General features: G+C 46.1%; 1 protein-coding gene and 1 long non-coding RNA gene across 2 annotated transcripts in view; one reads left to right on the top strand and one right to left on the bottom strand.

Annotated features, from left to right (window-relative positions):
• The window catches only part of LOC141991181 (VPS10 domain-containing receptor SorCS3-like), a 468227-nt gene extending 461610 nt beyond the window's left edge, over window positions 1-6617 (bottom strand). Inside the window, exon 1 of the mRNA XM_074959394.1 lies at window positions 5771-6617. Within this exon, the coding sequence (XP_074815495.1) occupies window positions 5771-6592 (822 nt within the window). The 5' untranslated portion in view covers window positions 6593-6617. The remainder of the gene's footprint in view (window positions 1-5770) is intronic.
• A 10277-nt stretch (window positions 6618-16894) lies between these two features.
• LOC141991182 (uncharacterized) overlaps window positions 16895-17247 on the top strand; it is a 29351-nt gene continuing 28998 nt past the window's right edge. Inside the window, exon 1 of the long non-coding RNA XR_012640344.1 lies at window positions 16895-16959. This is a non-coding gene — a long non-coding RNA (uncharacterized LOC141991182). The remainder of the gene's footprint in view (window positions 16960-17247) is intronic.

Here is a 17247-nt window from a genome sequence, read left to right on the forward strand (position 1 = left end):
CTCCAATGATCCTCGGGTTCTCGCCCTCATCTTCAGCTCCACTGCTATGAACTATCCCAGGCCAGATCCTCAGCCGGTGTAAACTGGCCTAGCTCCAACAACTTCAATGGAGGTACTTCTGCCACATTGTGGATCTGCTACAGCCACAGGATTTGACCCATAATGCTTTCCAACCCACAATCACTGCGAGTTAACTAATCCTGACAACTCAAGGCAGGCCTAACCCGGATCTTTAAACCCAAACACGACTAATTTTAAACCTGACCAGATCCCAACCTGCCCCTACAATTTGGGCTTAGATCTAAAACCAGAACTGGCCTGGTATCAGTTTGAGATCCTTATGCACTTTCTTGTCATCTTACCACCCCCATACCAGAAGCCAACCTCTAGCTTGGCTTCAAACCCAAACCTACTCCGGATCTACTTCCACATGCTACCTCCACTTACAACAGACACTTCCATCCCCCATTTTACAGATGAGTCAGCTGAGGCACAAAGATCTTACATGGTCTGATCCTGCAAATCTCCCACTGACTGCCAGATTGGGTCCCATGTAATTTACTCAAAGTCATACAATAAGTAACTGGGTAGAGCCAGGATTAGAACTCAGGATCCTTTGTTCCTCATGCTGCATTCTAACCATTAGACTTCAACACTTCCCAGATGTTACTTCAGTATTATTACCCAAAATCTCTACCTATTAATCCTGGTCACTTGATCTGATTTATTGTCCCATTGCCTAGAATATGGGACATACCTGCCTCCACCTCACTGGCTGGGGAGAACTCCCCTGCCTACCACCCATTCTCTACCCAACTTAAACCAACTTCCAAGTCTTCTTTTCTTGCAAGTAGATGACTCTTCTCCTTAAACACACAGTTGGTTTGGTTTCCATTTAAATTGCTGCAAAATCTTGGGTACAAATCATAGTCCCCATCCTGCATTCCTTGTGCACCCAAAACTTTTGGGCTATACCCTGAAACTTACTGCAGCCAGAAAACTGAAAATGACCGGTTCACTCTTCAACCATGGGCTGTGATAGCAGCTGTGGCCTGTGACTTTTAGCAGGGTTGTGGGGCAAGAGCATCTGCAGTTTTGAATGGGTTCAGAGGCAGCACATAAGGAATGCAGCAGCAAACCCCTTAAAGTTTCTTTCCATGAGATATCAATCCAATTTTTCAATGAAACCAGCCTGGAGATAAGTAATTGGAAGGAAGTATCCTCAGGCTCTTTTCTCATGCCCTGGCAACATAACACAAACCTCAAAAACAATTACACCATGTCAGCATTCCATTTTTAGTTCTCTACCCCCCTTGAAATATTAATTAAAAACTTATTTTTTTCTGGCAAAGTCCCAGAGAATGATTTTTGTGCCAGACTTCATTATTAGGCATGGTAGAGAAGGGAAATGCATTAAGATATTGTGACACAGAAGCTGATTCCAGTAGTGATGAGACTACCATCTATAGCCAAAAACTATTTGAAAAAAAATCTGGATAGCACAGCAATTAAAATATCTCCCAAGTGCAGTACAATTAATCTGGTCACTCCGTCACTATCTTGCATGTTATAAGTAAATATTTTAGAATGCAACCCAAGTGGAGCACTTGCCAGCCAAAGCCTGCATTTCCTGACTAAAAATCCTTTCTCAGCAGAGCTATCCATTTGGAATTATAAATATTTCCCTCTCATGTTCTCCCCACCATTTAATGCATTGTTAGGCACCTTAATTAAAAGCCACCTGGCACATATTACAGCCACCGGGCTCCCCCTGCTTGTAATTCACCATTGTGAAGGTGAGCAATATCTCGATGACAAACAATTTGTATGTTAGCAGTTTGGCAATCTCATCAGATTATTGCCAAAGGCATTTGTTAGAGTCACTCCCGAGAAAGGGCTGACAGCAATGCAAGTTTTTATACCACTTTCCTTTCACTGAGTCATTTGTCAGCCCACTGAGCAGGAGGCTTCATTTGCACAAGGAGAGGGAAAGAATTCTGGTGCTTCTGTGTATACACATGATCCAAAGCGGTCTGTTCTCCCCCTGCCTCCAGATCTTTTTGTGGAACTTGCATCTACATGAGCCAGAGAAGACAAAGAATTAAAAGGACTTCTGGGCCATTTACTCCAATCACTTGCAGTTGTTTCCGCTACACTAACCCCCCAAACAAGGGCCTGCTACCAGTAAGGACAGCTATATTTTGTGCTGTAGCATGAAGTCAGGGTGTCTCAATGGATAATTGATATTTGTAATGTTTTCTGAGAAAAAAAAGAAAAAATACTTTAAAATATTAAGTTTCCAATTCTTCTGTTTGTGAAGAAAACCCCTTCTGAACATGAACTGCTGCAGTGCAGTCTTTGTTAGTCTGCAAACAGAATGAAAAAGTAACTCTAAAGGAGGTGTAAACTGCCACATTCATCTCAGACTGGGTGTTAACTCTGAAACCTAGTGGTGGAAGTCCCAGCAACTATTTCAGTTGTAATCATTTCAGGAGAGACATCCATTGAGGTTTAGTTTATTCAGCATGGCCAGTTGGAATAATCTCAAAGGCTCCTCTATAGAACTAAGGTGGCAAGGTTTAAAGACTCAAATCATCAAACTTTCTATGGAACAGTTGAGCTCCCCAGAATAGAACTCTGGGTGGGGCAAGGAGAGTTAGAAAAATCCAGCAGATAAAGTGATTTCCACAGGTAGGAGGAAGTTTGTAGGGAGTGGAAACTCTGGAGCAACGAAAACTCTCAGGCAGATGGGGAGTAGTTAAAAAAAAGAGAGAGAGAGAAAAGATGGAGCGACATAATGAGTTTAAAGGATACAAATACTCAACTAACAACATATCCGTGTCCTGTGTATGTTCCCCGTGGATTTCCTTTAAAATAAAAAGCCTGTGGATTTTCCAAAAATGATCCCAACAGATTTTAGCAAAATTTCTCCTGAGTTTCCAAAAGCCTTTCCAATGAGCTTTTTCTTCCGGTCTACAGCTGCATTACTCATCCCTACAGTGAGGCAGCCTCAGTAACTTCTCTCAATAAATTGTTCTCTAGGGTAACCCAATTTACCGATAGAAGTGTCTGCCTTATGTCCAATGTAAAATCCTCCCTTTTTTTAAGTTCAGTCACTTATGCCACGCCAAGCCACTCTTAATGGATGTGCGTAGAGAGTCTGCAAACCCCCCCTTGCATCAATAATATTTTGCATTTCCACAGCAATTGCCATCACAGGATCTCTGTGTTTTATAAACAGAAATTAATTCTACTCCACAACACCTCTTTTGTGGGAGGTAAGTAGCATGACCCGGATTCTACAGGGAAGGTGAGTCAGAGAAATGTTAATAGTCTTGCCTAAGGTCACACGAGGCAGGGGCAAGAACAAAACCCAGATCTCCTGACTCCCAGCCCTTTACTTCTATCTCAAGGCCACCCTTTCTGAATCATATGCCCTCCCCACTGCCCCAAGACTTCCAGCATAATGATGGGACATGAGTTAATATCCTCCATGTATTTCTAATTTCCTTTCCTGCGATTCTACCTCTACTGCCAGTTAAGAAAATATGTGATTCAAGGTTTTAGATTGGGCATCATTGTAGTCTTGGTGATCAGAGATATCATAACCCTTAGCCCTAATCTCAGCCACACCACTGTTTCATTGTGTGACCTTGGGCAAATTGCTTGACCTCCTCGTACCAGATTCAACCCAACTGGAAAATTGGGTAAACGCAGGACTGCAGTACAGTATCAGGCACGGCATCTGCCTCTCCCAGATAATACATGAAAGTACCTCCATACACTGTCAAGTTCAAGCATGTAACTTTCCCTGTAGACTCGCACAATACACTGCCTTAAAAACAAATAATAATGAATGACAAACTACAGTATGTATTCTCCAAAAGGGACAGTGAAGAAAACCGAGTCTCTAAGTACCAAACCTCAGATTTGACAAATCATGGCATGAGAACACTATTATTTATTAGCATGCTTGCTTGTCACTCCCACATATACCACTCAGTTATTCTCTTCAATAAATACAGCCACAAAAGTAGCCAAAAGGTTTCCATACACAGTGTCATGACAGAGGCAAAACCTTAGTGAAAAGCCCTGAACAATCTGACAGTCTTTAATTTATTAGCCTTATCAGTGACCTGAATTTAAAACATAAATAAAGCTGCTTTTTTAAATGACACATTTCTACAAAAGAGAGATATAAGCAAAGGAGATTTTTAAAATCCCTTTCTGAAATGCACCTTGAAAAAACCTTTATTTCCAGAGTGCCTGGAGAATGAGTCCCCTTTGCTAGTTTAATAAGAATTACAAATAACTATTAGGAATCCATATGCTAGCTCCTTTTCCTGAGTCTCCTTCAATTCAGCACTGAAATGAAAACAAGAAGCAGGGCTTATAGACTCTTTTTTTTTCACTACATTCCTCCATACATTTTTAAAGAAGCATACGGACAATGTAATGCTAAAATATACCATATGCAGCTTTCAATGAATATTTGTTTTCATCTTAAGTGGTTGTTGAAATTCATGTCTAGCAAACACAGCTACCTTTAAAAACTGAATAAATCTAGGTAACATCTAGATAGCTGTCAGCATGATTAGGTAAGTAAAAATAAATAACGATGAGATAAAACTTCCATTCAGAAAAGCATAGAGAGATGGCTGAATTGTACATTGCCCAGATAGGCAGGCCCCAAATGATCATTCAACCCCAGGTGTAATACAATTTTCAGATCTGGACATTCCACTTTATACTTCTAATTGCGTTGTGCACATTTCCAATACAGGCAAAACAGTACAAGAGGTATTTTCAAGGCAGCGACGAGCTGTAATAATCAGAATAATGGGCACATTGTCACCCTATATCAGGGTTTCCTGAACCCTTGAAATTATGCCCGCTTTCAGGCTTTATGGCGCAGTGGAAATAGTATGTCTTATATCAGGTTAAAATAAAATTGAAATTCCCTTATGGCTGTCCTGGGAGTATTATAAAGCATGGAGCTAGATAGGGTAGCAATTGCTAACATAACAATGTTCCTTTCACCGCTCTATCCAGCAGGCAGGCGCTGGGCACAGATGCTCTTCAAGAGCGCCGCCTTTTGACACAAACCGGGCCCAGCAAGTCTCCAGCACAAACTTTCGCTGGTGCCTGAACTAATTTTTAAATTGGTCGTTTATTGACTTGGGGGAAGGAATGATATGCAATTGATTTTTTTTTAATTCTGCTTCACCTTCTTTGCTCCTCTTTCGAACCCATTAAGCAGCGTGTGTTTCTACTGCTTAATGAATGAATATGAGCTGCCTTGCCTCTAACAGGCAGAGCAGACAACCTCAGAGGTTTTGTTTTGGGGGTTGTTTTTTTTTTTTACTGCACATCATTCATTTTCCCGCACAGACCTACTGAGGCATTTCAAGGTACATATTATATATATAAAGAGAAACAGCAGAAGGAGAATCAATGGACAGATGCAGGGGAAGCCAAGCAAAGGAGGAGTCTCCCTCTCCTCCCTGTGGAGAGGGGAGGGAAATTGGGTTCAAACAAATCCTCCGGTCTAACTTCCCGGAGCTCAGACCCGGAGTTTTTCGTGCTGTCTAGTCAGGATGAACACTGGGTTTCTCTCTTTTCTCCCCACTCCCTTGTGCGAGGGAGGCCGCAGCTTTTTCAGACAAACTCCCCGGGACGCGCCTGAACCCAGAGCAAAGCCGGAGCAGCCGAGCTCTGTGCACACAGACACAGTCCCCTGCCCGGCCCCGCATCGCCCCCGCGTACTCACGCTGCTGTTGTGGCCCGACCAGTGCACCATGGCTTGGTTGTGCGCCGAGTCCCCGGTCAGGGCGAAAGTGGTGCTGGTCAATTTCAGCTCCTCGCCTGCGCGCGTCTTGGTCACTTTCCCTTCCTCCTTGGAGCCTCTGGCTTGAGCCCGAGTCACTTTCTGTCCGTCCGCCCAAGGGCTGCCCCCTCCTGCCTGGCCGCGGCCAGGGGCGAAAAGCTGGGGGGCCCCGCTGCTCCTCCTCGCCCTGGGCAGCAGGGGGTGGGAGCTCGTCACTTTGCCCACCGAGCCGCCTGCCTCCTGGGCATCTCCGGGCGGCAGCAGGAGCGTCTCCTCCCGGCCATAGGCTCCGCTCCCCTTCGCCATCCCCAAGCGCTGCGGAGCCGGGGGATTCCCGGGCGCCTCCCCAGCCCAGCCATCCCCCTTCTCCCCGCTCCGGCGAGCCTCCCCGGCGCCCCGCGACCCCTCCGCCGCTCCCGCTGCCGGCTGGCCCCTTCCCCAGCCCCGATCCTCTTCCAGCACCACAACCGGCGCCTCGTCCTCTTCGTCCGCGGCCCCCCATCCTCCGCCGGGCTGCCCCTCCGGCAGGGCTGCTTCCCTGGCGAAGCCCCGGTCCCTGCCCCCCGGCCAGCGCAATAATCCCCGCGGCGGCAGCTCCGGCTGCTGTTCCACCCGCGAGGAGGGCGAAGAAGGAGCAGAGGATGAGGAGGAGCAGGACCTGCAAGTTATTTCGGCGCCGGTGAGACAGCAAGCGAAGAGCAAAAGCCATGTCCAGGCGAGCAGCGCGATGGAGCAGGCTGGGTACCAGCCAGTGCCCCTCTCCATGCCTCGCCGACGGAGTTGGGGAGTTTGGGGCGGGGGGGGTTTCTTAAGGGGAGGGGGACTGGGTTAGCCGTAGTAGGATTTGTAAAGGCTCCTCTCTTTCCCCTTCTCAGCCTCGGAGACGGTGACCAGGAGGGAGGGGAAAAAAAACCCCAACTCTCTCCCCGGTAGTTGGATCTTGTTCTTTACTGTTGGTGGGATTTTTTTTTTTTTTTTGAAAAGTGCTTTTCAGTGAAACTGTTCACGTTCAAGGATTTGATCAAGTGAGAGGGTTACACCACACGGGGGAGGAGCCGAGGCGCCCTCGCCAAGTGCCGCGGCTGAAATATACTAGCCATTCACCAACCACGCTGCTGCGTTTCCACGGGAATGGGGGGGGGCGCAGAATATTGGGGGGGGGGAGACGCCTAGAATAAAATAACTAGAGAAGGACTGCCTAGCAGTTCTCCGTGTGTGTGTGTGTGTGTGAAAACACACAAACACTCACAGGTCAGGAGAAATGCTGGGAGATCCTTCCCTCGCTATCCTGTACGTACACACACAGACACCCAACATTGTTATAGAAGGATCACCCAATATAGCTCCACGGACAGGCAGACAGACATCGGGACACAGGGACAGACCGAGAGCGAGCGAATCTGTGTATCAGCACAACACAAAATAGCTACAGAACGATGCATCCGGATTGCTCCTGACATGAGTGTGTGTGTCTATCTCCACACACACAAAATAGTTACAGAAAGATCGCCCGGTATTTTTCCATGGAGTGTGTGCGTGTGTGAGAGAGAGGGAGAGACAGAGACACATCAGGTCACACACACACACACGCGGTCTGTCAGTCTACCTATGGAGAAATATACAGCAGAATACCTCGGGGCATAACGCAACACATCTGTCGGGGGATCACCCCAGTTTAGTATTTCCCCAAACCTCTGTGTCTGTGTGTGTAAGAAAAAGCCATAGGAAGATCAACCCAAGTATTTCTCCTGACATACAACAGAGTGTGAAACAAAATACCTTTGTCTGCGTGTGTCCAGGATAACGTGATGTGTGCGTGCCAGAACACCTCTGTGTGGACACGAAGATCAGCCAGTATCGCTTCGGAGGTGTGAGTGCGAGAGAGAGCCGGTATTTCTTGAGAAAGGTACGGACCCTGTGTGTGTAAATCAAAAACAGCTTTGGGAAGATAAGCCAGCCTTACTCCTGAAATACTGGGGCGGCAGGGAGCAGGGGAAGGAATTATTTTGTTCCGAAAGCAAGAGAGCCGCAGAAAGCCCAGAGTCGCATTCCCCTCGGCTTGTGCCGGGCAGGCCGGGGGAAGACAAAACCTCGGCCCTAGCCAGGAGGCCCTTGGGGCCTGCTGGGGGGGTTGGTTTCCCCCCATCCCCAAGTCAACTCAGGTGGCAGGGTGGGGTGTTACATGGGGTCCGGCCCGATCGGCTGGGCTTCTGCGCGAGTGTGGTGGGAAGGGAAGCCGAAGGAGGGACGTCTCGGCTGTCCACACGCATTTGCGGGTCGCTACGGTCACATTCACACGTCTCCAGGTCCGCTCGGGGCAGTTAAGAACACGATGGACTCCAAAGACAGGTGGACACTTTCCGCTCCGATTTCCTCCCTGATCTCCCCCTCCCGCTTTTCTCTGTATTTACTAGGACGGTGTCAATCCGTTTTGTGGTAATCACTGCATCCCGCTGCAGATCGGAGCCTTCGTTTGCCCACCCCCCTCTCTCTTTTGATCCCGGGATCGCTTATACCGCATGCCGCTGCTGTCTGCCCCCGCACACCGGGCAGGCAGCCACCGGCAGCCGCTGTCCCGCAGCAAGGAGGGGAACCATAGGTTTTCTTTTGATCGCCTGACATCTGGAGTCAAACAGGAGAGTGGACGGGGCCGAGAGGAAGGGAGGGGAATTGTGGGGGAGGGGGAATCTGGGGAGGAAGAAGGATCTGGGGAAGGCTCTGTGGTTGCTGGATTTTGACTAAGTGAAAAGGGCTTGGAGCTGGGAGGGGGATTTGGGGGTCTCCCTCGGGCTCACACCAACACAGGAAAGAGACATGGAAGCCAAGTAACTGATCTGGATGCCACCGGTTTCTAATGGCAGTGTAGACAAACCCTCAGGCTCTGGAGCTGCGGATGGGGGGGGGGTGGCTTTCCCCCCTCCCCGCCCCCCTTGCTTTGCAATTTCCAGGAGAATTATTCCGGCCGGGGAGCGGGGGGCGGAGGGAGAGAACCATTAACTTTTGCAATAGAAAAAGAAAAGGAGGACTTGTGGCATCTTAGAGACTAACCAATTTTATTGGAGCATAAGCTTTCGTGAGCTACAGCTCACTTCATCGGATGCAACTGTAGCTCACGAAAGCTCATGTTCAAATAAATTGGTTAGTCTCTAAGGTGCCGCAAGTCCTCCTGTTCTTTTCGCGAATACAGGCTGCTACTCTGAAACCTGTCAATAGAAAAAGAGAGACATTAAGGTCTGGCTCCTGCCAATGGGGATGCAGGACTGTGTCTCTACTGGTTAAAATCACACGACACAACTCCCTAACTCCCCTAGCCAGTCCCATTACCCGGGCTGCCCGCCGCAGTCGTGTAACACAGCGACTCCTCTTGGACAGGGTAGCAACATGCCCCTACTGGGAGCAAGGAAGGAAAGGCTCCCTGACTGTGGATTTCCCTGTTTGCAGCGTTGGCAGAGCCACCTTGTCTCTCTGAACATTTCCCCTGCCAGAGACGTGTAATCTGTGGACGAAGAGGAAACCTGGCAACGCTAATGAGATTATTTCACTGTCGCCACTCTCTGGCCTCTGGAACTGGCCACCGGGGTGAAGAGGGAAACTCGCGAGGCATGGGTGAAATTGACAGTTGTATCCACTGGTTACCCAGCCTGGTTAGTCTCTAAGGTGCCACAAGTACTCTTTTTCTTCCAGCCTCTTAAGACTCCCTGCTGTCAGCCTTGGAAACAACAACTCTGGAAACATTATATATATTTGTAAACACAGTGACAGTTATTTTAATTAATGTGGAATCCGAATAAGTGGGAGTTGGGGGTGAGGCGGTAGTCAAACAAATCAACTTCCAACCCTGTTATTTTGGGTTTGGGTTCTATTAGGTTTCAAAGCTCAGAGCCAAAATGTTTAGGAGCTGACACTTTACTTGAGTGGGAGCAGAGAGATACCAAAGCAATAGGTGCCTTAGATGGAATTTATATATAAGCACACACAGGACATTGTATATGTGGGATCACATATCTATACACTCTCTACACACTCTTTTGTGATATCTCAAAAGATGCTATAGCAGGAGGAAAAGGAGCTCTCTAAAAATCAATCGATCATTTCCAGGTGCAGTGGGTGAGTAGTATATCAGCAGTCTGTTCCATTTGGTATCATAGACTATCAGGGTTGGAAGGGACCTCAGGAGGTCATCTAGTCCAACCCGCTGCTCAAAGCAGGACCAATCCCCAACAGATCCGTACACATGATTATGTGAATTTCCCTGTTCTCCCGTTCCTCCCATTTCTGGTAGAAATTAACTGTGCCACTCCTATTAGTTCCAAACCAAAAAGGAACAATGCAGGGAACCGTCACCACCACAAAGGGAAATGGGGCTAACACCCTGAAATGGGGACACAGATCAGTTATGCAGTCAGAGAATCAGGATTGCCTCAGGGTTTTGCAAATTCTTTTGGGCCAATGCTTGCTTCTTCCTCTCTGCTTCCTTTGCGTTGTGCACTAAATTAAAGACCCCTGTCAACATAAATATCTTCCTCCCAGAGACTATGAACAGAACATTCAAAAGCCACCATTAGAGCTTGGTTAGCTACTTACAGCCCATAGATCATCCCTTTTACCCTGTTCGAGAATTATCCAGGAACAGACTTTGATTTAATTTATTACAGACTTGCTCATCATTTTAAACTGTTAAACAAAATGGTCATAAAATCTATTCCTCATTCATGTTATGACTGATCTGACATGGGCCCAGATGCTCAAAGGTATTTAGCTACCTAATTCCCATTGAACTGCATGGGCCTTGGGTGCCTAAATACCTTTGAAGATCTGGGCCCAACTGCTCCCTAACTTGATGACGAACATTCATAAACCGGAGGGAAAGGTGTTCAGAACCTGAGACAAGTAGATGGTTCCGACACAAAACCTTGTGAAAAGGTGTTTCCTCAAGAGATCTTCACTGTCTAGGAGCATTCTTGCAGATTAAAATGTTACTTGTACAAATGTTGTGAGACATGAATTAGACGGGATGTGAACACCGTCAAGGTGAATCTGTGGTTTTCATTCAAATAAGTGCTCAAATACTTTTTTTTTTTTGCACATTCTCCCAGCTCTGGTAACCGTTCTCCATTACTGCTCAAGCCCCAGTGAGGTTAATTAAATAGAAACCACAGCTCACATAAGGCTAGATTTTCAGAGCTCAGAGTCCGATTTTTCAAGTGGTCAGAGCTCATCAGGGTAGAGTTTCAAGAGAGCTCAACTCCCATTTAGGCACCTAGATAAGGGCCAGATTTTCAAAATAAAATCTGGAAAATGTGGTCTCTAGTGTCTCTTCTGCCGCTGTTAAATCACACACATTGACACAGGGATGCTCTGTTGGGGACCTTGTGACTATACAGAACCTCATTAAAATCACCTCTTTGTCAACTCCCGAATCCCTTGACTCTGAAGAAGAGCATAATAATAACTCCACTGTGAGAGTAAGAAAAAGTGATTGCGTGCTCTTTAGTTTTAGGACTGTATGAACAAGGGAAAGTATGTGTGTGACATTGCTCTCTACTGGATGGATTGAGAACTGCTTAATTGTGTACTTCCGTACTGCTAAGAAAGATTCTCTGTTAGCTCAAGTGGCAGAATTTTGCTTTAGGAGCAAGAGTATCTGGATTCTAACCCTGCTGCTGTTTGAAGTTCTGAGTGGCCATAGTGCACAGCGTAGCAACTACGAAGTGCTTAGACAGCCATAGATTTGTCCTAATATATTTCCAAGAATAGAAACTGAATAATCCTACCCAATATCCATTACAATCTTATTTAATCCCTGGAATAATCCATTATAATGTGGTTTAATCCCCAACCGGCTGCAAATATCCATTCAAAGAAGCAGGAGCTGGTGCTAAGATTCTGTTAGACCATGTTGATTTTTAATTGATCGCTTAGCGTTGTAAGGCTCCCAGATGCTGTGGCAACAGGCACCAACACTGATTTCTAAGTGTGCGTGTGTTCTGAAAGGCAGATGAAAAGCACAGATTCATGAGAGTGGAACATGCCTATAAACAAGTGGGATCTGAGTTCCATTAAGGAAATCCTGAAGAAAGTTGCAAGTTTTTGGTTTTTGGTGAGGGGAGTTTCAGGAAAGAAAAGGGAGATTCAAGTGATGCCTCCTGGTTCAAAGTAAGTAATAAATAAATAGACACCTATGCGGCGTCATGACCTAGCCCTAATCAACCATATTCCATGACTTCACTGTATTGCTTGTGTCTGAAGTAGGGTCAGATTCTACTGCAGTAAGGTCACTAAAAGTTTTGCCATTTCTTCAATAGAAGCAGCAGCATATACTTGGACTGTAAGATGTGTGGAGAAAGGATTATATATGCCCCTCTGCTTCACAGAGCACAGCACATGCTCAAAGGCCAGATATTTTCAAGTATTCAGCATCAACAGTTTGGGGCAGATTATTTATTTATTTGTTTGTTTGTTTATTTATTAGAAAGAAAACTCAGCTCCTAATTAGGAACCCAAAGCAATGGGGCCAAATTTTCAAGAGCTCACCATGGTTTTGTAAACCTAGCCCTGAGAGTCACCAAGGAAGCTGCTGGGTTCTGAGTGTTCAAAGATCCAGGCCGTATTTAGGTCCCTAAATGGGAGCAGAGCTCCTTTGAAAAGTTGGCACCAAGTGTGCCAGGTATAATGGAGAGAGACATAATCATGGCTTAAAATTTATAATATCCAGGAATATGGCAAGTAATGAAATGTTCCCTCTGGAGAAAAATCGGATTGCATAAACAGGAAAGTCTTACTAATACTGGCAGGGTCATTCATTCAAAGCAGTAAATGACTCTCATTCCCCCAAGGTACTATTGCAGTCTTCGGGTTTGGGGGAGAGAGAGGACTGCCCTCTCCACAGAGCTGAAAGTGTAAAGCTCATACTTTTGAGCTTTGCATGTCTAGTATGAATTCACGCTGGGCATGAAGCACTTCTGCAGTATTTAGGTGGACTGTATCATTTTATGGATAATTTAAGATTAAAAGCCTGACATTCAAAGGGTCTGCTCATAGCTGACTGTGGGAACGGGACTGAGTTTAGTAAATACGTCATGTTCTATTAAATCACCTACATGTTTCTGATCACTTAAAGTCAGATTCTGCTACTCTGACATATGGCCAGCAGAACCTTACTATGCAGGAAGTTCTAGTGAAACCGAGCTCTTGAAACCAGTGCGCCATTCATTACACTGCTTCCCCACAGGACAGAGAGTCACATTCAAGGTTTCAGTCCCCATCTTCAAGGTGCTCAATGGTAGGAGCCAAGAGTACCTAAACGGTCACCCGACCCTCAGGAAAAGGATTGCGGCACAGCCCATCTCCAGGGTAAAATTCATCGGGACAGGAGATAGGACTTTCTCAGGGCCGGTCCCAGCCTGTGGAATGAACTCCCCTAGGAGCTAAGGACCATCCAAAACCTCAGCACCTTCAGAGCTAAGTGGACTTCTTCAACTCGAAGTTCTTATATCAAGACGGATGTCTCTGTCTAAAAACGATACTCTAACTCAACCAGAAGTCATGGGCTTGATACAGAAATCACTGGGTGAAGTTTTATGGCCTGTGTTATGCAGAATATCAGATTTTTCTGGCTTGAAAATCTATCTATCCATGGTGGCTTTAAATGGTTTCATAATGTGGACCACGTTTTAATGGATAGTCTCAGAGGTCCACCTCCCCTCCCATTCACAATCACACAACAGCTCTATGGCAAGCAAACTCAGTACTTATATGGCAAAGTCATAGGAGGAAGGTAATGTCATTTTAGCTGTCTTTTAATGCAACTTCACACCTGCCGACAAGATATTACAAGGATAACAGAAACATAGTGGAATAGTAGTCATGACTGGAGTATAGTATTGAAGGGTATGTGCTGTTCAGGACAGACAGAAATAAAGGCAAAGGTGGTGGAGTAACTTTGTATATTAATGATGAGGAAGACTAAAGAAATTAGAAGTGACAGAATGTATAAGACAGAGTCTGTTTGGGCCAAAATCACTTTAGGGAAGAAAGCTACTAGAGGCTCCCCTGGGAGAGTGCTTGGGGTGTGCTACAGACCACCAGGATCCAATGTGAATAGGGATAGAGACCACTCTCATGTTTTTAAAGAAATAAATACTACTGGGAATTGTGTAATTATGAGAGACTTTAACTTCCCAGAGATGGTTTGGAGGACAAATGCTACTAATAATAGTAGTGCCCAGATTTTTCTGGGTGGGATAGCTGACAGATTTCTTCACCAAATAGTTGCTGAAGCAACAAGAGGTAAGGCCATTTTAGATTTGGTATTAGTGAGTAGTGAGGACCCCATAAAAGAACTGGTTGTAGAGAACAACCTTGGTTCGAGTGATCATGAGCTATTTCAGTTTAAACTAAATGGAAGGATAAACAAAACTAGATCTTCAACCAGGGTCCTTGATTTCAAAAGCATTAACTTTAACTTTAAAAAAATTAAAGGAATTAGTTGGGGAAGTGGACTGGACTGACGAACTCAAGGATCTGAATGTGGAGGAGGCTTGGAGTTATTTTAAGTCAAAGTTGCAGAAGCTCTCTGAAGCCTGCATCCCAAGCCAGGTGGAAAAGTCCCAAGCTGGAGGAGCAACATCTCAAACGGGTGATTAACAGAAAGCAGAACACCTACAAGGCATAAAGTGAGAACTGCCAAAAGCCAAGCCGAGCTGGACCTTGCAAAGGGAATTACAATCAATAGTAAAAGGTTCTCTAGCCATATAAATAAGGAGAAAACAAGGAAAGAAGTGGGACCGCAAAACACTGAGGATGGGGTGGAGATTAAAGATTATCTAGGCATGGCCCAACACCTAAACAAATACTTTGCCTCAGCTTAAAACTAAGCTAATGAAGAGCTTGGGGTAGTGGCAGGGTGGCTAATGGAAACAAGGATATGGAGACAGAAATTACCACATCTGAGGTGGAAGTCAGATGTGGTACCACAGTTGAGTTGGAAGTCAAACTTAAACATCTTAATAGGACTAAATCAGGGGGCCCAGATAATCTCCATCCAAGAATATTAAAGGAAATAGCACATGAAATTGCACATTCAAATAGCAAGGATTTTTAATGAAGCTGTAAACTCAGGGGTTGTACCCTATGATTGGAGAATTGCTAATATAATTCCTATTTTTAAAAAAGGGAAAAAACATGATCTGGGAAACTACAGGCCTGTTAGTTCGACCTCAATTGTATGCAAGGTCTTGGAACAAATTTTGAAAGAGAAAGTAGTTAAGGACATAGAGGTGAATGGTAATTGGGATAAAATACAACATGGTTTTACAAAAGGTATATCATGCAAGACCAACCTGATCTCCTTCTTTAAGAAGATAACTGATTTTTTAGACAAAAGAAATGCAGTAGATCTAATTTACCTGGACTTCAGTAAGGTATTTTATACAGTTCCACATGGGAAATTATTTGTTAAATTGGAGAAGGTGGGGTTTAATAAGAGAATTGAAAGGTGGATAAGGAACTGGTTAAAGGGGAGACTGCAACAGGTCATACTGAAAGGTGAACTGTCAGGCTGGAGGGAGGTTACTAGTGGAGTTCCTCAGGGATCTATCTTGGGGTCAATCTTATTTAACATTTTTATTACTGACCTTGGCACAAAAAGTACAAAAGCACAAAAAAGTAGGAGTGCGCTAATAAAATTTGCAGATGACCCAAAGTTGGGAGGTATTGCCAATACGGAGGAAGACAGGAATATCATACGAGAAGATCTGGGTGACCTTGTAAACTGGAGTAATAGAAATTGGGTGAAATTTAATAGTGGAAAGTACAAGGTCATGCACTTAGGGACTAACAACAAGAATTTTTGCTATAAACTGGGGATTTATTTGTTGGAGTGACAGAGGAGGAGAAAGACCTCGCTGTATTGGTTGATCACAGAATGTTTATGAGCCATCAGTGTGATGCAGCCGTGAAAAAAGGTTATTGCAATCCTAGGATGCATCAAGCCAATTATTTCCAGTAGAGACAGGGAAGTGTTAGTACCATTATGCAAGGCACTGGTGAGACCTCAGCTGGAATACTGTGTGCAATTCTGCTCTCCCATGTTTAAGAAAGATGACTTCAAACTGGAACAGATGCAGAGAAGGGCTACTAGGATGATCTGAGGAATGGAAAACCTACCTTATGAGAGGAGACTCAAAGAGCTTGGCTTGTTTAGCATAACCAAAAGAAGGCTGAGGGGAAGTATGATTGCTCTCTATAAATACATCAGAGGGATAAATACCCAGGAGGGAGAGGAGTTATTTAAGTTAAGCGCCTATGTGGACACCAGAACAAATGGCTATAAACTGGTCATCAACAAGTTTAGGCTTGAAATTAGGCAAAGCTTTCTAGCCATCTGAGGAGTGAAGCTCTGGAGCAGCCTTCCAAGGGGATCAGTGGGGGCAAAAAACTTAACTGGCTTCAAGATGAGTTTAATACGTTTATGGAGGGAATGGTATGATGGGACTGCCTCTGACAGCATGTGGCCCATCAGTGACCGCCAGTAGAAAAAATCCCCAGTGGCCAGTGATGGGACACTAGATGGGACTCTGAGTTACTACAGAGAATTCTTTCCCAGGTGTCTGCCTAGTGGGTCTTGCCCACATGCTCAGGGGCGCTATGGCCAAGGGGGGTGCTGTGTGGCAGCACAGAGGGGTGCTCTGCTGGTATAGAGTGAGAAACTGTTCCCAGCTGGCCAGAGAGTGCTGCATAGGGGGGCGCCCCGATTTCACCCTGCTTCCTCTCGGTGGAGGAATATGGGGCAGGGGGACAAGTGGTGACTCACGGATACTGCTCACACACACCCCAACATTCCTCCATGCCCCCTAGGGGGTTATAAGGGGGGGAACAATGGGGGAGCAAGGAGCAACACCAAGCGCTCCATGCATCCAGGTCACTTTCCCCACCTGGGCTGTGCTGTGAGGTGAGCATCAGGAGCTGCTGCTCTGCTGCACTCCTCTTATGCAGCCCAGGTGGGGAACGTGATCCAGATGCAGGGAGCCCTGACATCGCTCCTCGCTCCTCCTCTCACATCCCCCTGAGGGGGGAGGAGCAGCGTTCGAAGGGTGGAGTGAGCAGCAATGCCAGCTGCTCCATGCATCCAGGTCAGTGTCCCCACGTGGGTGCAGGAGGGAGGTGCAGGGGTTAGGGGTGCAGGAGTTAGGGGTGCAGGGGTTGGGTGGCAGGGGTTAGAGGCACAGAGGGCACAGTGCAGGGGTTGGAGCAAAGTGGAGTGGGGAGCCTGGGGAGGCACCCACAGGGGCCAGGGTCAATGCGGAGAGTGCCGTCCTCATGGGGGCCAGAGGCACCAAATACAAATTCGCTCAGGGTTCCATTTTCCCTCGGGCCAGCCCTGGTCTAACTCATCACCATGTTTGGGCTCAGGAAGGTAT

This window comes from Natator depressus, chromosome 7, assembly GCF_965152275.1.
Source record: "Natator depressus isolate rNatDep1 chromosome 7, rNatDep2.hap1, whole genome shotgun sequence".
Taxonomy (NCBI): Eukaryota; Metazoa; Chordata; order Testudines; family Cheloniidae; genus Natator; species Natator depressus.